Here is a 23,343-nt window from a genome sequence, read left to right as displayed (position 1 = left end):
GGCCACTTCCGGGTGGCTCCCTAGAGCCTCGTCCTCACCGTCTCTCCCCTCCTGCTCCTCATACGGGCAAGAACTTCACTAAGGGAGGCCTTTCCTAGCTCCCCGTGAGCCTCCAAAGTTGTCGAAGGCCTCCGCGCCCCCTACTCTGGGGAGGGAGGCGCTCCTTCAAGTGGAAGGCGTTACGCCAGCCGCGGGCTCCTTGGCTGACTTCATTAAGCTCCAAGGGCGCCCTTCGGCCAGGAATATTCCCACAGATGCAAGGATGCCCGCAGGACAAGGTAATCCCATGACGGATACCTTCACCTCTGCGGGTCCGCCCGTGACACGGGCAGTCCCATCCAACGTTGCTCTCCCTACCGTCACCGGTGATACTTGTGAGGAAGGACGGGTGATGGAGACCCTGGTGGAAGGAGGGGAGTGCTCGTCCGATGACATCTCCTCCTACTGCAAAGTGTTGGCCCTCATACGACGGCACCATAGGCTGGATGAACCGATGCCCACCACTGAACAAGCCTGGCTCTCCGGACTTAGCAGGCTGGTGGAGAATCCGGTTCAACAAAGGCCCTCCTTAGCTCTACCCTTAGCTCCTGACGTAAGGCTGGGTATGGAGCATATTGATAAGTTCCTGGACGGCCTAGCAGACGCCCCTAGGAGTCAAAGTGCCTCGAAGCTGCTGCCAGGACTGAAGACGCAGAAGAGGTTTTACATACCGGAAGGTCGTCGGGGAGGACCCCGCACGACGGAGACAGCCATTACCTCATTGAACCAGAGTGCCGCTGAAGACAGAGCGTCCACGGCCCCTGTGTGTTTTTCCCCGTCGGAGACCTCCATGATGGAGGACATGGCCCAGGACCTAGTCTACGTGTCCTGGTTGGACTGGTGGGCCTGCATGTTAGTTGGTTTTCAGGCATCTCATGATTTGTCCCTGCCTGAAAATCAAACCCTACTGAGAGAACTTATTAGCTCAGGGGGCAAGGCCCTAAAATTTTTGTCATATCAGTCTCTCTCCCAGGCTACCAATTGGGTCCTGAGGAAGAGACACTATTCTGAGCAAACTTGTGAGAAAACTCCCGGACCAGGAAGCAAGGAAATTGAGAAACTCCTCAATCTGGGATGAGGCTATCTTCCCCTTGAAGTTGGTAGATGAGACGATAGAACGGGTGAGGAAGATGAAGGACATGGGAGACCATAGACCTCCCCCTATGAGGCGCCCACCTCCCAGGAGGCCCTCCGTAGACGGCCCTCACACTTCCCGTTCCTCTCCAGCACAACATAGAGGAGAGCCACCTGCGGCTCCCTGGCAGCAGTCAACTCAGCCCCCCCCCCCCCCCCCCCCTAGAGGTGCCACGGCACCCCAGTCTAACTTTAGACCGTCCTACGGGAACGCAAGAAGAAGTCGGTCCGGCCGCTCCTCCAGAAGGAGATATGAGGTGAGGCCCCCTACCCCTACTGGAGCCTCAGGTGGGGGGATGCCTCAGACACTCTTGGCAAGCATGGCGGGATTACGGTGCGGATCCCTGTACGGTGACAATCCTGAGGGAAGATTACAGACTACCCTTCTTAGCGGAACCTCCCCCGCTTATTCCAGCCCGTCAAGCGGAGTGGCTGACTCCCAAGGACCCCTTGAAACGGGCTACTCTACAGGAGCAAGTGTCTTCCATGATCTCCAAGGGAGCGTTGGAACTAGTCAAAGAGCCCGGCCCGGGGTTCTACAGCAGGCTCTTCCTAGTGGAAAAGGCGACAGGGGGATGGAGACCAGTAATAGACCTGTCGGCCCTCAACAAGTTTGTGGCAAAAACCGAGTTCAAGATGGACACTGCCAAGACAGTGTTGGCCGCCTTGAGGGAAGGGGACTTCATGATATCCCTGGACCTCAAGGATGCCTACTTCCAAATCCCCGTCCATCCCTCCAGCAGGAAGTTCCTCAGGATAAAGTGGGATTCCCGAGTGCTACAATTCAAGACTCTTTGCTTCGGGCTGTCGACGGCTCCTCAAGTGTTTACAAGAGTCTTCACGACAGTCTCTGTATGGGCTCACGAGCAGGGCATCCGTCTGATCCGGTACCTGGACGATTGGTTGCTTCTTTCAGCCTCAAAGGAAGAATTGAAGGAACAGGGAGGGAAGTTACTTCTTCTCTGTGAGCAGTTGGGTATCACGGTCAACGTAGCGAAGTCCCAGCTGACCCCCTCCACCAGGATGACCTACTTGGGGATGGTCTTGGACACCCAGCTAGTGAGAGCTTTCCCTTCGTTGGAGAGGTTGGAGAACCTAGAGCGTGTTCTGCAACCCTTTCTGTTGGACCTTCCCAGGAGGGCCAAGGATTGGCAGAGGTTGTTGGGCCACCTAGTGTCCTTGGAAAAGTTAGTGCCACAAGGGAGACTCAAACTTCGAGCAGTGCAGTGAAACCTGAAAGAACATTGGTCCCAGGGTAGAAACCCCCACAAACTGGTTTCGGTCTCCCCAGAAGCGAAGGTAGCCTTGCAGTGGTGGCACGACAGGAGGAACACCGAGCCGGGGATGCCCTTCGCACCCGACCCTCCGGAAGTCCTATTGTTTACGGATGCGTCGAAGGAAGGTTGGGGCGCTCACCTACTCGACCAATCGACAAAGGGAAAATGGTCGAGCGAAGAAGCAAAGCACCACATAAACGTGCTAGAGATGATGGCTGTGCTGAGAGCGAGTCGAGAATTTGTTCATCTCCTCCGGGGGAACACGGTAGCGTTGATGTGCGACAACGCCACAGTAGTAGCCTACGTAAAGGAGAAAGGGGGTCTAAAGTCGAAAGAGCTATGTTCGTTATCGACGGAACTTCTGGAATGGGCAGCAGGAGAAGGGATCGAGTTCACAGCAAGGTTCATCCCAGGAAAGAGGAACGTCCTGGCGGACGGCCTCAGCAGAGTAGGCCAAGTAATAGGGTCAGAGTGGACTCTACATCCAAACACAGCTCAGTCAGTCATACTGAAGTGGGGTTCCCCAGTAGTAGACTTATTCGCCACACGTCTGAATGCCCAACTCCCTGTGTTCTGTTCTCCAGTTCCAGATCCGTCAGCGGCATTCGAGGATGCCTTCCAGCACCCTTGGGACGGCCTCGATGTGTACGCTTTTCCCCCCTTCGGAATGATACATCAAGTCCTCAACAAAGTACGGACAACAGCCAACCTTCAGATGACTTTGGTCGCGCCTTGGTGGCCGGAGAGGGAGTGGTTCGCAGACTTAAAAGAACTGGCCCTTCTTCCTCCTTGGCCTCTCCCAGACAGGCCGGACCTTCTTCGTCAACCCCACTTCCAAAGGTTTCACGAAAACCCTCGGTCCCTCTGCCTTCACGCGTGGAGGTTATCGAGCGGCTTCTGAAGAAGGATGGATTCTCATCGAGGACCGCGACAAGGATGTCAGGTTACTTAAGGCGGTCCTCTATCGCTGTCTACCAAGCAAAAGGGGCAGTCTTCTCGAAATGGTGCGCTTCCCGTAATATCAAGCCCTTAGGGGCCTCGATCCATGACGTGGCGGACTTCCTGGTGTATCTCAGGGACGATTTGGGCTCGTCCATTCCGGCAATAAAGGGAGTAAGGGCAGCGTTAGGTCAAGTCTTCCTCCTGAAGGGCATTGACTTGGGATCCTCTCGGCACATCTCGATGCTCATCAGGAGTTTTGAGCAGTCGTGCCCCCCACAGGAGGTGAGGGTACTGCAGTGGGACCTAGCCATAGTACTCAAAGTCCTGTCAGAACCTCCCTTTGAGCCCCTCATGGACATCCTGGATAAGGATCTCACCCTCAAAACGGTCTTCCTCTTAGCCGTGGCTTCAGCGAAGAGGGTTAGTGAGTTGCACGGATTATCGTACGAAGTTTCACACTCAAAAGGGTGGCGGGAGGCCTCCTTTCGGTTCGTCCCTAACTTTGTGGCCAAAACGCAGAACCCAGCCTGTTGGGATCCTCGGTTCGAGGGCTTTTCGGTCCCAGCGATCCCTAGGTCAGACAACCCTAAAGACTTACTCTTATGCCCTGTCAGAGCAGTAAGAAAATACCTTGAAAGGACATCCAGGCTTCGACCGGAGATCAAGAGCTTATTCGTCTCAACTGGTCAGGTGAAGAAACCAGTCTCTAAGAACTCAATCTCCTTTTGGCTGCGACAAGTAATCAAGAGAGCTTACGAGGTTTCGGGAATCCCTCTTCCAGGTAGGCCAAGGCCTCATGATATTAGGGGTCTAGGCACCTCCCTGGCGTTTGAGAAGAACATGGCCATGGGCCAGATTCTGAAAGCGGGTACCTGGTCCAGACAGTCCACTTTCACGGAACATTACGTGAAGGACTGCTCTAGGAAATCCTGGGATGGGTTCAACCTTGGCCCAGTCATATCAGCCCTGCAAAAGATTTAAAGGTCATGGCCCCAAGGAAACTGGGGGTGGTAAGCCATGAGACACAAGTTCATCCCTTACCTTTCCCCCCTATCATCCTTTCCCTTACCCTTAATCCCCAACGTGGGTGTGAATCAAGAGGCCCTGGCGGCCAGGATATACGTCTTCGACAAGAAATATGTCTCAGAAGTAATGGTTCAGAGGTAAGCCACTTAGACATTAAGTTAGTTTTTTGGGTAGTTTCCCCTATTTTCATTCAGTTTCTAGTGGAGGTCATCGGAACCTAGTTCCCCTTCGAGGTGCCCCCCTTTTTCGCCCGGTCGTGCTCCTAAACCATCAGACCCTAGTCCCTGCAGGACACTCCCTCCTCCTAATGTTTAAGTCTCCTAAGAAAGTAGTTCTAGGTAAGTACTCTGTGTTGGAACAAATCACAAATTTTAAGTAATTTGTATTTTTCCTAACATACTTACCTAGAACTACTTTCGGGTTATGGCCCGCCCATCCTTCCCCGAGGGTCCTGCAGGGTTGAGGAGAACCCTTTTTGGCTACGAAACTTACTGAGGAGCACGACCTAATCGAGCACGCTCTCTGACCCCGGGTCGCCTTAGGGCACGTATCACTCCGCCTGAGGTCACCCATAGAAAATGGGAATAGGGTAAACTACACAAAATTCTGGTCGGTTGGGAAGAGTTACCAGTAACTCCTAAGAAAGTAGTTCTAGGTAAGTATGTTAGGAAAAATACAAATTACTTAAAATTTGTGATATTCTATAGCTTCGCTGATAATCTATCACTTATAAAAGACTCAGATTTGTATTGTGAGGTAGAACACAAATTATCTCCAAATTTGTCCTTTTTGTTTCGTTTTTAGTTTATCTCACTTTGCATAGTGTTCATAATAATTACAATTGTGATCTTACCATTATACATATATTTTAACATGCACTGTGTGTATAGAGTTATAAGAGGCAGAGAGAATAATATGCATTTTGAAGGTCACATTAAGTTTAAACTGTCTACGCTGTATTTGTATACCTTTGTGGTTGATTCACTGTTGCTGAAAGGTGAGATTGGTTTATTTTATCATATATTTTATGTTTTAGTATTGTAAGACTTTTCTCACCTTATGCCAAAAATGGCATCAAGCTTATGATTCTAAGGTAATATTCAAGGATGTAAATAAGGGGTTAGTGGCATCAGGGCACCTCACATGGTACTCAGTAAGCTACAGTATATGGGTTCTATGTAGCATCGCTTTGGCCCCAGCTACAGTTGCTTTATCTCCGCTCCCATTTCCTTTCTTCCTTCTTGCTTTCCAACTTTACTTTTACTTCTTAATGCAACTGTAGGATTTTCTCTCAAATAAAAAATGCCTGCTGAATGGCCTCCCGGGCCCAATTTCATAAATTATAATTCTTGAAATTAATTGATACCTTCAAATAATTATTAATTTTCCCCTTTCTTCCCACATAATCTCACTTATTATGAGCTATGGAATTTAATTTGGTTTTAGGCAGCTGACATGACAAGTTACACTGATATCGAAGGTTTTGGTTGTCTTGTTCAAGTCTAGGCTTCTCGCCAGTCATGATGATTGGCCTATGATGTAGACTTGGTGTCATACTGATGTGGGAAGGGGAAGGATGACATTGTGAGAGATTTTTTTTTTTATTTTATGAGGTCATGAAGCTGTATCGATGTCTCTCAGGATGTAGATACAGGAGAGGGGGTTCCCAGCCCCCTCGTCCCGTCCCTTTTAGTCGCCTCTTACGACACGCAGGGATAACGTTGGCGCTATTCTAATTATTATTATGCCCCCGCGGCCACAGGGGGCTAACGGGGTGGATAACGGGGGAGGGTGGGCTGTGGCACCCTAGCAGTACCAGCTGAACTCGGTTGAGTCCCTTGTCAGGCTGGGAGGAACGTAGAGGTCCCCCCCCCCTTTTTTTTTTTTTTGTTTCATTTGTTGATGTCGGCTACCCCCAAAATTGGGGGAAGTGCCTTGGTATATGTATGTATGTATGTATGAAGCTGTATTGTAGGGTGATATCATATGATTATGATTTAGAGGTGAGTATGGAAATACTTCATTTTAATATCAAATTCCTGTGTATAGGTAAGCCATCTAGACAAAACTGTTAACTTCTTCTTTTTTTCTTAATAAAGGTGGTGGTTGTTACGATACACCAAAATGCAAAGCTGTAACTTATTACTGCAGCATAGCTCTTGTGTAATAAATGAGTTATTTAGCTTGGGTTATCGGCCATGATTACAAAGCCATTACACTGATATTTTGTAGTAAGACCAACAAGAGATGAGTGAATGATGCATTTGCTAAGTTCTTGTCCTTGGTAACTAATCCTCATTTAAATATAAATGCTGGCAATCTACCTCAGTAGGTTGGTTTAAAGAGGTCAACTTTGTTTTCCCATGCCAGATGATAGTGCTCATAAAGGATGTTTTATATTTGTGTCGAACTATTGGGTTACTCAGTTTCATATATTTCTATGGTTTATTATGTAATTTATATTCCTTTTATAACTTGTATGTTGATGGGTTTTTATTTTTAATGTTAGGTTGGGCAAAACTGAAAATTGAAGAATGTGCTGCAAAGCGACAGGCAATGATTGACAGCGGGAAAGGTAAGTGTATGTTAATTCTCTTTTTGGCAGACTTCAAGTAGTAGACTTGAATGATAGTGTATGCAAAGTTTTTCAAGCTTGTATTTGGTTGTTTTGCAGTTATTAATTGAATATTGATTTTAGCATTATTCCATTTAGAATAGATAGTACAGTGGGGGGGGTTTTGAATGTTTCCTCATTTATTGCTAAGATGGAATAGTATTAACATTGTGATTGGAGTGCAGATTTCAATAACCTTGCAATATATTTCACCAGGTTACCTAAGTTTTTCTGATTGATGCATAATTTATTTATAAATGCAAAATGTTTTGCTTGGCAATGCATATATTTTTTTAAATCTTGTTGGGTTTCATCAGTATTTATGGGAAATAATGATAACATTCTATTAAAAGTGGGCATAGTTTTGTTTTATGTAGTGTTATTTTGTCAAATAACAAAATGATGGTTTATTTCAGAGGTAATTGTTGGAGTGAATAAATATCGACTGGAGAAGGAGGAAACAGTTGATGTTCTCATGATTGATAATCATGAAGTCCGGTCAAAACAGATCGCTAAACTTGAAAAGGTAGGTGTTTTCATATTAGAATTAATTCTTTACCTCTTAGGAATTGTAGTGTCTCATTCATTCAATTATTTTCATATTCCATGCATTGGGGATTTTTTCAACATTCTCTAGTAATAGTCTGAAGTCTTTGTGAGCTTAAATTCTTTCTGACAACAATTATTGAATAATATTTTCTTTTATATTTTTGTGTAATTAAGGTTTATAACTTACTACAGATTTGCTGTGTCCAGTAAGTTTTAAAAGTGATTGTTGGTAATGAGAATGCTGTGCACTGCTTTTCAACTTTTGTTCACAAGCAAACCAATAACTTATGGATGGCCCTCATTGGTTTTCAGGTCATTCATATGGCAATTAATCTTGTAACATGTCTAGTACTAAGAGTGATTAAAACAGTCTTTTCAAGTTTTCTTTCCAGCATACTGAAGAAGCTGCTTAAAATTTTCATCAACTAAAGCACAGAAATCTAGCCTAACCTTAATATCCTGTAACAGACATTTGTTCCCATGTTAATAGAAACTTTTCATCCTTTAAAATAGGGAGAGTGTCTTGAAGGGCATTGGAATAGGCATTAGATTCGTTGTTGAGATAGTTAATGACAGGTTTTGTGCTTGGACGAGTAGCCCCATCCACCTGTCTGTCAAAGACTTCAATTTTGTCTTCGGCCGCAATGAGTACGAATGTACTGTTGCATCCCATCCAAGGCTGGTAAAGCTTTATCTTATCTTTTAATCTGAATGATTGATAATTCGGTTTTGTGTTAATAATGGAAGAAAGCCAGATTGCGTATGTGTTAGTTCTACATTGGTTTATGGCAAAATGGGCGATAAATTCACATTACTTAGCAGCATAATAGTTTGCAATTATACATATTTTTACAGAGTGTAGATCGTTGCCTCCTGTTAGTGGGTGTTTTCGTTGAGAAGCGGGAAGACTGAGTCTCCTTCAGCATTATTCTGGCAAGCTTATGAATTACCTGAGGAACAGTTTAGCACTTTGCACTCCTCTTTGAGTTTCCCATTCACCAGCTTCTACATATACTGTACTCTCCTGTCTTAGGCCAGAGCATACTTCAGGAGCAGGGAGAACTCGGATCTACATTGAGGAGTTTTTGAGGTTTCGTGGAGTGTGAGGTGATCGCTGCACTCCAAAATGTGCTGGAAGCTCTTTCTTGCAGACCGTTGACAACGATTTTCCTTAGGTCTTGCAGGTAGGCTCTCAATGTCTTTTTGAAGGAGTGGATAGCTATGGCTACTCTGTCCCAGTGATCCCAGTGCCAGCAGTGTCAGTGACCCTGGTACTAATGACCCCAGGGTTGATATTATTCAGTACCCCCAGTGCCTGTCACCCCTGTTCCTGTCGCCCCTGCCCTTTGTGGCTCCCTCCTGCTCTGTCCTATGATCCCAGGTTCTTAGTGCATTCGAGAACCCTGCTTGGATAATCTGGAGTGAAGGACTAAATCAACCAGGTCTTTCAGGAGAAGCAGAGTAATTGAGTGTCAGGCAGCTAGTATTCTTCAATCACCCCCTGTTAGGTAAGAGTCAGACTTGTGAGAATTTGTTATTACTCATGGGAACATGTGCATGTGTGATAGGTTGTGCTTAGTTGCAGATGGTTGTCCTGGAATGGGAACAAGTCTACTCATTAATACTCTGGTACTAAGTCCTTGGAGACCATATAAGATTTTAACCCCAAGAAGGGAGTTTGATGAAGAAAGATGTATTTTTTGGAAGTTTTTAAGTTTTCCAAAACCCTTCTCCCTAGCCTCATGCAGGAGAGTGGAGCATTGTTTGTATACTTATGATCATGAATAGTGGTTGAGAGCTTGTTGTGGCATAAGTACACCGGCAATAACTGGGAGGATGGTTCCTTCTTAGGATGCCGTGCAGGACGTCACTCATAGCAGACTATTTCCAACTACTAAGGTGCAGTGACAAGTTCAAATGAGCCTGAACTTGTTGGTTTCCTTTTACACACTAAGACTGTGCTTTGCACGTTGATACTCTGGCCTTATATCAGGGGAAACAATATTTCTTTGGTAATTGCCGTATGTCGTACAGGATTCCTTGTTCTAGCCTTTCACTGGAAATTCCTTGGAGACCACACAGCACCTCCCCAGAAGTAAGTTTTTCCTTTGTCAAAACTCCTTTATTTGAAATTACTTCCATTATTAGATCAAAGAAATTCTAAGAACATTTAGGGTACATGAACCTTTTTCACTGATGGCCACCTAACCCCAGACATTTCTTTAGTATTGTAATGGCATACCTCATAAATACAGTAAGTTAAATGTGCCCATGTAAAATCAATACAGAATTAACTCTCCTTTTTTAGATAGAATATATTATTTCAAAAGATCCTACCAATATTCATAGGGTATATACTACAAGCAGAAGTTGTTGAGAGAAAAAAAGGGAAAATGAGAGAATTCATGGATTTCATCTAGCATGGCCATGTGGTTGTATATCTACTCACTGCCAGGTTTAAGTAATTGGCATTTGTTTATAACTATCTTTGTTTTGCTAACTGTAACTGGATAAGCAACAATTAGTTATCAGCTCTGAAACAAATAGGGATTCGTGAGAAATATTAGGATTACTCTTCAGAAAGATGTCATTGTTATTCTTTATTGGTTATTGTTTGTTTAACTGAATGTCATCCTCTTCAAATTCTAGTATAGTAAGGTTTTGTGTATGTCTGCTTGAAACCTAGCGGTGTGGTTTAAAATATGACCCTCACCTAATTTGGTATTAGGTAGAGGTTAGATATGCAAAATAGATGTGATGAGCACCAGGAATTTTATGAGAATAAGATGTTATATATTATCAAGTATAAAGATGAGAGAGAGAATGATAGTGCCCATAAGAATACTAGGAGAGAATTGGGTAGATCAGATATTAGTTGCCTTTCTGATGATCAGATTTCTAATACAGTTTTTCCCCCTCTTCTTCTCATCATCGTGCCCTTATCCGAGCAGGCTGGTTGAAATGAAGGAAAACTTTTGCTTTAACTTTTTCTTGCCCCCAAACTGAAGCTTGAAGCTTATAGCTTATGAATATTGAGTAAGTATTTATACATTAGATTTCCTTAAGAAAAGTTGTTTTTCCACATCTTAGGAAAATATTACACCATATTGCTGCTCTGTTTCTATTAAAAGTAGCATTGCTTAGGTCACGTTTCCACTCAATATACTTCAAACAATTCTGGATAAACATGCAAGAATATTGGAATGTTTCCATAGTATTATATTGAAAGTGAGACCATCAGTGCCTCAAAAAAATGTGAGAAGAACAAAGAGTGAAAGAAAGTCCGAAGAACATTTATAGATTAAGGCATTATGCTGCAAGTAGCTATGAAAGAATAGAAGCTTGGCAAACTTGAAGAGTATTATCTTGGTTAAGGCTTTGTCTTTGATTTCTTCTCATCAAAATAACAAAAAATTAATAAGGCAATGATTTAAACTTTTAGATATTGTATGATATACTGTATGTGTGACTGCTTTTCTTTTCCAAGCGTGAGTATCAGTTACCATGTGTTTGAGTTAATAGCAATTTCTAACTTCTAAATTTTATTGACTGCCCTTCTCCGTATTGTAATTAGATTTTTTGTTACAGATAAGGGCTACTCGTGATGAATCTGAAACTCAGGCTGCTTTATCTGCTTTAGAAGAAGCTGCAAAGGGTGATGGTAACCTGTTAGCTTTTGCAATTGATGCAGCTCGTAAGCGGGCTTCCTTAGGAGAAATTTCAATGGCAATGGAAAGGGTAACAATATTAGTAGAGTTTTGGTTTATCAGTGATATTTTGTTTTAGAATGTTTATATGGATTGTTCATTTGACAACTGTTAAGAAATATTTCAATGGTGATGCTCCCAAGAGTATAATTCAACATAAGTTTATGAGCATCATAGTTAAATAAGAGCATTTTTTAATTTTACCCTATGGTATATCCAAGTCCTAACTAGATTTAAAACTTATATAAGGTTTTGCACTTGTTATGCAGTTAGTGTTGGTGTATGTGTGATTTCTGTTATAGTTTCATATCCTTATTTCAGGTATTTGGCCGTCATGTTGCATCAGACAGATTGGTTTCTGGCGCTTATAAAAATGAGTATGGGGATAAAGATGACCTTGCAGCTGTTACAGCAAAGGTATGTTTTGTATCCAATTGGATGATGCCCTTTGTTCCTACACTACATACAAATCCTCTTTCTTTAATTAGGAAGATTACTTCAACGTGAGCTGGAATCAGTTATTTGAATTGGATAACAATCAGTTATGTGACTGGTGAAGGTGCGGGGAGAGAAGCCCCCCTCCTCCAGTTGGAGAAATCTCACTTTTGCTTCAGCCGCTGTTAAGTAGAGATGTACAATTCAGCTCACAAAACTATCAATTCTTTCTCTGGCAGTGTATGTTGTAGCTCCTGACAAAACTATTTATTATTTCTCTCTTAGGCGGTGTGTGTTGTTGGAAATAGAATGGAAGCAAGAACTTCATGTTTGCTGGAGGAAAGATGAATTTTTGCAACTGCTTCATGGCAAAGCTAGCTGTGAATACACACTCCCTCTATGCCTCCTGTAGGAGTCGATGTCTGTTAGCAGGCATCCGAGTATCAGTCAAGGACTCTGATGCAGTGGTAGGCATATGCGAGTATCAGTCAAGGACTCTGGTGCAGTGGTAGGCACATGCCCTAAAGGGGAAAAAGTGAGCAAGGTTTTCGTCGTAATCGGACTAGGTAACGCCGAAGAAGCACTGGCAAAGTCTGTCACCGCTACTGTCTCCTAGGGGTTGTGATTGCTGCTGCTGCTCCTATGATTATCCTCCTGAATTGGTCCCCAAGGAGTCAGATCATCATCTGCCAGTTTTTCTTTGATGAATTGTGCTGGGTATTCATGACGAGTTTGAGCTCAGGAAATCTTGGGCTTCCTTAGGTCTTTCAGGTAGTCCTTCCATGACTTTTTTTAGGGAGTTGGTAACCAAGGCTGCCACTCCCCCAGTACCCCATTACATTTAACTGGGACCCAAGAGTCCACTGTGACAACCAGTGGTGGAGGATGTGATGGTTCCCTCTGTGTCAGGGAGGCTGGTGACTCCTCCCCCCCTTCAAGACCTAAAAAGAAGGGTAAGTCGGGTGTTGTTACCCCCGATTAGCTGGCTAGGTGCCGAAGTCAGGAGCCTTGGACTTTGAGGCCATCAGTAGCTTAGGCTAGCAATAGGGAAAGGAAAGAAGAATGTGCCCCATGCTCCTGGTGTGACCCCAGTCCCTGACTTTATGCCAGTGTTCATCACTTCTTCCCATGTCTGTTATCTTGACTCTGTGCCAAGGGTCTGGGGCCCTTTTCGTCCTCCCTCAGTATCAATGGTTGTGCTGCTCTGAGACCCTCTACCGAACCTCCTACAACCTCTTCATGGGAAGAGCCTGTGCAAGCGCAGCCTTTTCGACTGCCTCTGCCCACTCCTTTTTAGGAAAGATAGTGGTAGGAAGAGGGAAGGGGAGAGAAACGCTGAGATGGGTGTTCCCCCTTTCCCACTGTCGAGAGCAGGGGATGGCTTGTCTCATCATTAGGCAACGTGGCAGAGACATGGAAGTTAGTTTATGGTAGTGAGTATCTTTTGGGACAGTTAAATGGTATTCCTCTAGGACCCCCCCCCCCCCCCCCATCTCTTGTCCTGATCGAGTTCCCAATGGAACACCCAACATCTTCGAGAGCCCTAGCCTTGCTGACAGAGGTGGAAAGGATGTTTAAGAAGAACACACTCGTAGTCATTTGATACGGATCTTGAGGCTTCTACAAATAACTCTTTTTAGTGGAGAAGGCAATGGGGCCTGGAGACTGGTCATCAACCTCTCTCCTCTGAACAAGTTTGTGTGCCAAACAAAGTTCAAGATGGAAAAAGTGTGCTCTGTGCGGTTTTCCATCAGAGAGGGAGACTCCATGCTCTCAGGAGATCTGAAGGATGCTTACTTTCAAGTGCTTATTCATCAGGCTTCTCGAAAGTACCTCTGCTTCTTTTTCTACGGTTCATGACTGCTTCAGACTGTGTACGGCTCCCAAGTGTTCAGTAGATTGTTCATCTTGGTAGCCATTTGGGCCTATTGTTAGGGGTATATCTTCTGATATATCTCAACAATTGTTTATCGTGGCCTCTTCAGAGGCAATTACTGCGGAGTCAAGTTTGGGTTCTCATATTTTGCCACGATCTGGGATTGTGTTAAATTGGGAGATGTCGAATTTCATACCTAAGCATAAGGGGAAGTACTTGGGCATGCTGGTAAACTCGGTAGCAGCGAGAGTCTTTCCCACAGACAATCGCATCAGCAGGCTTAGGGAGAACAATTGAAAAATCTTAAAAGTAATTCATGTTTTGCCCTTTGAGTTACATTTCCCATCTTAGTCAACCCCCTCTCAGATCTGAGCTTAAGGTTAAAAGTGGTAAGTTTGTGACAAATGAGGGCGAGGGGGCTTCCCCTCACACCACCTGTAGTTAACCAACTGCCTTGTTCACAATTTAACGGCACTTCAAGCATGCACTGGAGTCATTTGCCATTTTGAAGGACCTAGCTTTGTATAGCTAGGAGTAACACAAATTGTTCTTAAAAAGGGATTTTGACGAAGGAAAAATCTATTTCTGGGAAGAGGCCTGTGACGCCCGGTGAGAAAGGTCCTTCCTTATACCTTTCCTAATATAAATCTTCCAAATATACTAGAGAAAGATAAAAGCATGGAATGCAGAGGTTACAACCCTCGCGCGAACACCTTGTAGGTGTCGTGTATTAAACAAAGGCGTGTGAAAAACCACTATTCACAGGTTGTCTTCCATTTAGATAATCCCTTCATCAATGGGGAGGGCCGTGACAGGCCCTAGAGAACATAGTTGAACTCCCCAACGACACCTACCACGCGCGCCCTCTAGGACATCCTTCTGCAAGAACATATGGCTTGGCAAGGAAAAAGGAGGGGTGGGGTCCGTATCAAATAACCGGGAAGGGTTTCACCGGGCGTCACAGGCCTCTTCCCAGAAATAGATTTTTCCTTCGTCAAAATCCCTTTTCTGGGGCGGCCTGTGACGGCCGGTGAGAATGTACCAGAGAATGCCTTCCAAGCCCAATAAATTAATAACATAATAAGGAGAAAACAAACACCTTGTAAGGCAATAATATAATACTGTAAGTGAACATAAATCATAAACTAGCCATAGGCATAGGGGACGTAATGCTAAAATAATATGAGGACAAGGGATCACCTGAGTGTCCCGTCGTAAAAGGTATCAACCTTACATGTCTAAGCATATCTAAACTTTACAGGAATGGTAATTACAATAACAGTTAAATCATAACAATTAAACATGGTAAAATAACTTAGGGCTAACGAACCACCCAGGAGAGTGGCGATGTGGTGTGAGAGGTGGTTAGGAGGGAGGAGAGAAGAGATGGAATAAAGAAATAATCAGAGATTAATTGGGGGAGATAAGACTCCCCGCTGCAACTGTAGGGTATTTAAGGGCCTGTAAGTTCTTTAGATAGTGGCGTTTGAAAACCATAGGAGATTTCCAACCCGTGTATTTTTTAAGGTCATCAGAGTCCATGTTCTGGAAGTAATTGATAGAGGTAGCTATTGACCGTATATCATGAGCATGGGGAAATGATTTCGGGTTAGCATGTTTAATGAAGTAAAGGATTTGTTGTCTGATACCTTGAATGGTCACAGTACCCCCTTGTTCCCTGATAAATAAGGGGCCAGACGAGCGGGTGGCAGATCTAGCTAAAAAGGTCCTGAGAGTAGTGACTGGACACAGCGAAGGATCCTGGGGAAGAGAGATGATCTTCCAAGGGGACCACCTATTTTGCAGGTCCTCATTTTTAGCTAGGAAAGCTCTGTCTGGGGAAAGCAGTACTTCGCCTGTAGGGAGGAAATCTATGTTTTCCGGGTTACGTGAGAGAGCTGCTAGTTCTGAGATTCTAGCACCTGAGGCCATAGCTGTTAGAAATAACGTCTTCCTAAGCAGAGTGATATAAGAGCAGGACTCGTTGTCTGTGTCCGACGCGAGTTTGAGGACATTGTTCAGAGACCAAGAGACTTTTTGCGGCCGATCCAAAGGCCGAAGCCTAGCACATGCTTTTGGAATAGATGAGAAATAGGAATCAGCTAGGTTAATGTTAAACCCAACCAGGAATATCTTCTTCAAAGCTGACTTGATGGTAGTTATAGTGCTAGCTGCCAAGCCCTTGTCAAATAAGAACCTAAAGAACGAGATGGCTAAATTCGGAGTCATACGAGTGTGGTCTGAATTCTTTAGGAAACCTGCTAATTTCTTAACAGCCGAATCATATTGACGAATTGTCGAGTCCCTTTTGTCCGCTTCGATGAAGAGAACGTTTTCCGGGACAATGTTTGCGTCTTTATGAGCTGCAAACTTCATGAAGTCCACAAAGTTAGGGTTTTGGCTATCCTTGAGGAATCTGACACAGTCTGTGTTTGAATTACTTGGGTTAGTTTGGGGAATGGAATCCGGAAGGGTCGGAGTTTCAGCTCGAGGAGGAGAGGAAACCAACTGCTCTTTGGCCAGTGAGGTGCTACTAAGGCCACTGCCCCCCGGAAGGAGCGTAGTTTGTGCAATACTTTCATTAGAAGATTCACTGGTGGAAATAGGTAAATCTTCCTCCAATGGTTCCAATCCAGGGTTAATGCGTCTATGGCATAAGCCTGAGGGTCCATGTTTGGTGTCACATAACACGGAAGTTTGTGATTCATCTGAGTTGCGAATAGATCTACCTGAAGGCCCGGAACCAGCCTGAGTATCCACCGGAATGAAATTATGTCCAGAGACCATTCTGATTCCAGTGGTTTCGTCCTGGATAGTGAGTCCGCTATCACATTCTGGACTCCCGCTAGGTGGGTTGCTGACAGGAACCAGTTCTTTTCTGCTGCCAAGGCGAAGATAGTGACCAGGATCTGATTCAGGTTGGGCGACTTGGATCCTCCTCTGTTGATGCAGTGTACTACGGCTGTGCTGTCTGACACTACTCTGATGTGGGTCGACCTCGGAGGAGAGAGTCTCTTCAGGGTCAAGAACACTGCCATGGCTTCGAGAACATTGATGTGGATGTGTTTCATGGCGGGTGACCAAGAGCCCTGAAACATCTGACGTTTGTAGTAACCCCCCCATCCACTCAGAGACGCGTCTGTATGAATTGTCACTTGTGGGGGTGGGAATTGAAGAGGAACCGATTTGGAGAGGTTCTTCGGTTCGGACCATGGCTGTAATCTCATTTTCAAGACAGAGGGGATCTTCGAGACCTTGTCTCTTAAAGGTACTGTGGCTCTCTTTCTCCAAACTCGATTGATGTCTTTGAGTTTGGCTTTCAATAGACGATCTGTTACTGAAGCGAATTGAAGAAGGCCGAGGATTCTTTCTAAGGCTCTTCTGGACACCTGTTTGTGTTTTAGAAAATTCTTGACTTTGGAAGCTATTTCTCTTACCTTTTTGGGAGGTAGAACCAGCTTGTGCCGTGCAAGGTCCCACTGTATGCCTAACCATTCGAAGCGGTCTGATGGAAGTAGGCGGGATTTTTGGAGATTGACCCGAAATCCCAGGTTGGCGAGAAAACGAAGTACTTTCTTCGTAGCTCTGTTGCACTCCAGGGCTGACCGAGCCCAAATAAGCCAATCGTCCAGATAAGCAACGATCTGAATCCCTTGGTTCCTGAGTTGTTCTAACACTGTCTCTCCCAGTTTCGTGAATATCCTGGGTGCAATGTTGAGGCCGAAGGGCATGACTTTGAACACAAAGGCTTTCCTGCCTAGACGGAAACCTAGGTAAGGAGAGAAGTTTCGAGCTATTGGTACGTGATAATAGGCGTCGGTAAGATCGATAGAGGTGGTGACGGCCCCACGGGGAAGCAGGGTCCGTACCTGAGAGATGGTCAATATCCGGAACTTGTCGCAGAGGATGTAAGAATTTAGCTTTGACAAGTCGAGGACCACTCTCAATGCCGACGAGCCTTTCTTCGGAACTGTGAACAGGCGGCCTTGGAACTTCAGCGATCGAACCTGTTTGATTGCTTTTTTCTTTAGTAACTCGGTGGTGTACTCTTTCAGAATGGTTGTGGGTCTCTGGAAGAAGGCCACTGGTGGAGGAGGAGAACCTTGTGACCATTTCCACCCCAAGCCTTTGGAGACTATGCTGTGAGCCCACGGACTGAAGGTCCAATGGTCTCGAAAGTGGTAAAGTCTCCCCCCTACCGGAACTATATCATTGCGAGGGAGTGAATCTAGGATCTTTCCCTCCTCGAGAACCCCTTGTCCTAGGTCCGCCTCGTTGACGGAACTGTCCTCTAGCCCTGTAGCTACCTCTCTGGTGTCCACGAAAGGGACCTGAGGGTCCGTAGCTAGGGTTGTATGCGGGTGAGGGCATCCAAACGGGGTTGGGTTGGGTACCTGGGGGAGCAGTGAGGTAGACCACCTGTTGAGGGTGTTTCGGTTGTAGAGGAGACGAAGCAGTGGGAGACTGTGAAGACGAGTGGGCAACCGGCGATTGCTGGTAGTGACCTCGGCTCGTCTTGTAAGGGGCAAACCTCTGTTTCTTCCTGAAGAAGGTTTGTTTTTGACCTTCCACCCACTTTTTGGCAGTGAGGCCCCACCTCACTTGCAAATTTTGATTTGCTCTCGCAGCGTCTTGTAGTACCTTGTTCACCTCCTCCTGAGGAAAAAGGTTCTTACCCCAGCAGGGGGAAGCTATCAGCCTATTCGGTTCATGCCTGATCGAGGCCTCAGAAAGAACGTGTTTCCTGCAACTAACCCGAGCCGAACAAAACTCGTGTAAGTCGATTTGGAAGGAGAGAGACAGGTTCTTTGTGAATACCCGGAACAAGGTCTCGGTCAGATAAAGTGAGGTTAGGGACTCCACGGAGGTAATGGAGTGGAGAGACCTAGCTAACCTATTCCGTGCCTCAAACTCAGTCTTGAGAAGATTATCTGGTAATTTAGGAAGCTTCTCAGAGAACAGATTAGAGGCACAGTCTGGGTCTAACTTCCCTACTGTGAAAGTAGCGGGGGCATCATCCCAGATAGTAACGGTACTCGGAATGAGCATGGAGGTGGGATCCGTCTCTTTAAGAGCCGGCATGGCAGAACCTTCTTTGATAGCCTGAAAAGTAAGAGCTGCCACTTTATCTGTAATAGGCAAGGTAATAACTGGAGAAGCTGTAAAAATGGTGTAGGCTCCTTTGTGTGGGGTGAGCTTGGAATTAGTGCACCCCCAGTCTGACAACGTCCTGGCCCAGAAAGCTTGGGCCTGCTCTTTAGGGAATATTACCGTTTCCTTCGGTACCTTGTCTAACCTAACCAAGGCATGTTCTTTCAATCGGATGAAGCCGTTGAATGGGAATTCTAGTCCCGGAGGGTAAAATTCTAGGTCCTCTAGAGGACGGGTGCCTATGCCCTCTAGAGTTATGGCACCATCAATATATGGAGCATGTAAGGCAAACCTCCAAGGGTTGTTTTTCTCGAAGGGGGGTAACTTCGATGTGTCCGGGGCTGAAGGAGGGGGCATCTGAGTTCCGGAACGGATGAGACTCGCCACCATATCTTTGAGCTCCGTCATAGCTCCTTGGTCTGCCCTAGACTGTTGTAGATGCTGTTGTATCTGTTCTTTCACAATATCCCTGACCATGGCGGCGGATAAAGGGGGCTCCCGAGCCCGATCCTCTAACGAAGCCCTGGACTTAGTGGACTTTGACTTATTAGGAGTCACGGTTTTAGGTATAGTAATATGAACATCAGGATCCTTTGAGGGTCCCGGAACAGGTGACACTGATAATGGCAAAGCTGAAGGCTTAAAGGTACGTAGTGGCTTCACCTTGGGTCGTACAGGAGCGGGGGGACCTCGAGGAGAAGCCATAGGTTTATCAAAGCCGTGAAAGGAAGTAGTAGAGGAAGGAGTGTGGGGTGAAAGGGGGTCCACCAACTCAACACCTCCTACCTGCTCATCCATGGGTTCCTCGTCTAGACCTAGGTAGGGTTCGGCCTCCGTCACTAAAACCTCTTCCTCCGTTAGAATGGTTGCTCTAACCACCTCAATTAACGGGGCCACTGTCTCCGGTGGAACTGCTGCAGTAGTAGAGCCTGGGAATAGGCGAGAAGCCATGTCTCCATCAAGGAGATAGGGTGCGCCAGACGGCGCATTCCTTCCAAACCCTGACACCCAAGGATGGAGAGTAGCTCTCGCCTCCCTAAGAGATTCATCATCAGCCTGAAAGAGGAGAGGGGAATTAATGATGAAGCCAAAACTGATGTCAATATATAAAGAGCAATTAATTCTTCACAAAGGATATTAACAGGAACAAACTAGAACCAACTTACCTCCTCGCTCAGGAGTAGGGCTGACAGCTCATAGCAGAGCATGCATGACTCCGGAAACCATATCGTATAGGGGGCTTGTCCCGGTTCCCGAGAGAAGGATATGGCGCAATGGGCATGGGCCCGGCATAGATCATGGCCCATGGGATCAGTAAAGGCAGCGGAGCAGCCCCTGGCTGCGCAGCGGACTTTCTGTAAAAAGAAAGAAGACATAAGTCTGGATGTTCCTCGAGATTCTGGTCAGTGACATATGAATCAGAAACACTTAAATCTTAATTATGTGTGAGTATGGTAGTAGCTAACACCTTAGTGGACTTAGTGGACTTTGACTTATTAGGAGTCACGGTTTTAGGTATAGTAATATGAACATCAGGATCCTTTGAGGGTCCCGGAACAGGTGACACTGATAATGGCAAAGCTGAAGGCTTAAAGGTACGTAGTGGCTTCACCTTGGGTCGTACAGGAGCGGGGGGACCTCGAGGAGAAGCCATAGGTTTATCAAAGCCGTGAAAGGAAGTAGTAGAGGAAGGAGTGTGGGGTGAAAGGGGGTCCACCAACTCAACACCTCCTACCTGCTCATCCATGGGTTCCTCGTCCAGACCTAGGTAGGGTTCGGCCTCCGTCACTAAAACCTCTTCCTCCGTTAGAATGGTTGCTCTAACCACCTCAATTAACGGGGCCGCTGTCTCCGGTGGAACTGCTGCAGTAGTAGAGCCTGGGAATAGGCGAGAAGCCATGTCTCCATCAAGGAGATAGGGTGCGCCAGACGGCGCATTCCTTCCAAACCCTGACACCCAAGGATGGAGAGTAGCTCTCGCCTCCCTAAGAGATTCATCATCAGCCTGAAAGAGGAGAGGGGAATTAATGATGAAGCCAAAACTGATGTCAATATATAAAGAGCAATTAATTCTTCACAAAGGATATTAACAGGAACAAACTAGAACCAACTTACCTCCTCGCTCAGGAGTAGGGCTGACAGCTCATAGCAGAGCATGCATGACTCCGGAAACCATATCGTATAGGGGGCTTGTCCCGGTTCCCGAGAGAAGGATATGGCGCAATGGGCATGGGCCCGGCATAGATCATGGCCCATGGGATCAGTAAAGGCAGCGGAGCAGCCCCTGGCTGCGCAGCGGACTTTCTGTAAAAAGAAAGAAGACATAAGTCTGGATGTTCCTCGAGATTCTGGTCAGTGACATATGAATCAGAAACACTTAAATCTTAATTATGTGTGAGTATGGTAGTAGCTAACACCTTAATAAATTAAGAAATTATATTAGAAACCAGTAACCACGTAACATGAATCTCTAATCTTCATCGGTATCACATTGTTAACTCCGGTTCTGGACGTCTGCTTGATCTCTGTTTGTACCGGAGATCCGGTAGCAAAGGCCCGTCATCGTGATATCGTGACCGTCTCCGGTACGATAACATTAACCTCAATGGATGTGTTATCTCCAGTGAAGCCGGAGATACGATGAAAAAGGGGGCCGTAACGGTGTAATTGTGATCAAACATGACAAAGGTTCGTGTGTAAAAGGCTTCAGCCGGAGTCCGAGTGCCGGATTTCACCGTTGCACTCCAAAAATCTGCTCCGGTACGATAACTACAGTAGTTCTCACTCAATGAGTATCCATTATAGCGGAGCATAACTCAAGGCGGAGCTAAGCATAACTCAAGGCGGAGCTAAGGGTGTCGGTATAAAACGACCCCAATTAATGACTCATACACTAACGTACCTATTAATAGTGTTAGCTTTATTAACAGTAACCACATCAATAAAACGTTTATAATATTAAACGTACTATCATCAACTCTGATACTAAGAGGAGGCCTGAATAACTCGTGATCGTATAAAAACGGAGAACGGGAAATTCACCTCTCTTACTCGAGCTAACAAAGAAAACGAGAGAAGGAATAACTCATATCTGTAGAACAGGAAACGAGCACTCTATGCTTTCGCTCTCAAGGTTACATAATAAAAAACTAACATCACACAATAAAATAAGAAATTAATAAAATTGATTGCTTTTTCTTAGTAATTGTAATAACCAAGAACGAAGAATAACGACAACGTAACAAATAAACAAGGATATAGTCTAAATCGAACCCTCCTGAGGCGAGTACAAACTAACAGACTAAATCGCTAACTTTAAATCGCTAAACTTTTAAATCGCTATTCTTCGTAGGTCCAAATTGGACTTGCAAGCAAATAAATACTATAGTAAAAACTAATATTAATTAATGATAACACAAAAGGCCATAAAACGTAAGTGATATAACCTAGCTGACAGAGTACCAGATGGGCAAAAATAACTAGAAAATTTACCGAAGCGAACATAACCCAAAATGGCTGCCGATACCTCGGCAGGACAATCGCTTCCAAAACTAAAAACCACCATATTGGAAACGGAACAAATGCCCGGTATTGCCAAAAGCTGCCAAAACAAACTATGGTACTTAACATTGGTAAGGGTGAAGTAGCAACGTCAGTCATGTTGAAATAACGAGAAACTCTTCGAAAAAACACTGTGCCCAAAAAACTCAACTTGTTTGCAAGTCCAAAATCAGAAGGATGTCCTAGAGGGCGCGCATGGTAGGTGTCGTTGGGGAGATAAACTATGTTCTCTAGAGCCTGTCACGGCCCTCCCCATTTATGAAGGGATTATCTAAATGGAAGACAACCTGTGAATAGTGGTTTTTCACACGCCTTTGTTTAATACACGACACCTACAAGGTGTTCGCGCGAGGGTTGTAACCTCTGCATTCCATGCTTTTATCTTTCTCTTAGTATATTTGGAAGATTTATATTAGGAAAGGTATAAGGAAGGACCTTTCTCACCGGCCGTCACAGGCCGCCCCAGAAATATGTTTTGTTAAAAATCTTTCCAAATGATATATATGCATTATTATTTTGTTTATGCCTGATATTAAATATGAAAAAGCATTTTGGAACATAGGCAATTATTTTATCATCTATGAATTGCCCATAATCTTATTGCAGATATAGTTAAATCATTTCCCAAGGTTCTCCCGATATCATCTTGATGCTACTGTGCGAGCGAGTAGTTAGATTGTAACTTGAGAGGTGAGGTAAATGTAACTAAACTTTATTAAGCAGTCATTGAGGTTATAAACAGTCATCTGGCAGGAGATAATGTATGCAGGTTTTAGGCAATCAATGGAGACCCAGTCTTCTTTGCCATGAATGTTGATTAAGAATGCTTTCTGCATACAGTACGACGGATCACGAGGGGACATTAGCGGAGCTTGCTAGTGTCGTTGCACAGGAAAACATGCGTTGCTGAGTGTAGATCTGTCGATATGTGCTGCTTCGCTGGGTGCTTGTAAGTCTAGTGGCAAGGAGTAAATTTTCCCACAACATGATGTAGGCGCCGGAGATTATCGGAAGAGATTGTAGGCAAAAAAA

The 23,343-nt window shown here is 45.2% G+C and overlaps 1 protein-coding gene across 1 annotated transcript in view; it reads left to right on the top strand.

Annotated features, from left to right (window-relative positions):
* Positions 1 to 23,343, top strand: part of LOC137654683 (methylmalonyl-CoA mutase, mitochondrial-like) — a 169,604-nt gene that overhangs the window by 62,031 nt on the left and 84,230 nt on the right. Inside the window, exons 8-11 of the mRNA XM_068388559.1 lie at positions 6,928 to 6,993; positions 7,449 to 7,558; positions 11,170 to 11,319; positions 11,610 to 11,705. Of these exons, the coding sequence (XP_068244660.1) occupies positions 6,928 to 6,993; positions 7,449 to 7,558; positions 11,170 to 11,319; positions 11,610 to 11,705 (422 nt within the window). The remainder of the gene's footprint in view (positions 1 to 6,927; positions 6,994 to 7,448; positions 7,559 to 11,169; positions 11,320 to 11,609; positions 11,706 to 23,343) is intronic.

This window comes from Palaemon carinicauda, chromosome 15, assembly GCF_036898095.1.
Source record: "Palaemon carinicauda isolate YSFRI2023 chromosome 15, ASM3689809v2, whole genome shotgun sequence".
Classification (NCBI taxonomy): domain Eukaryota; kingdom Metazoa; phylum Arthropoda; class Malacostraca; order Decapoda; family Palaemonidae; genus Palaemon; species Palaemon carinicauda.
This window is presented reverse-complemented; position numbering and strand designations above follow the sequence as displayed.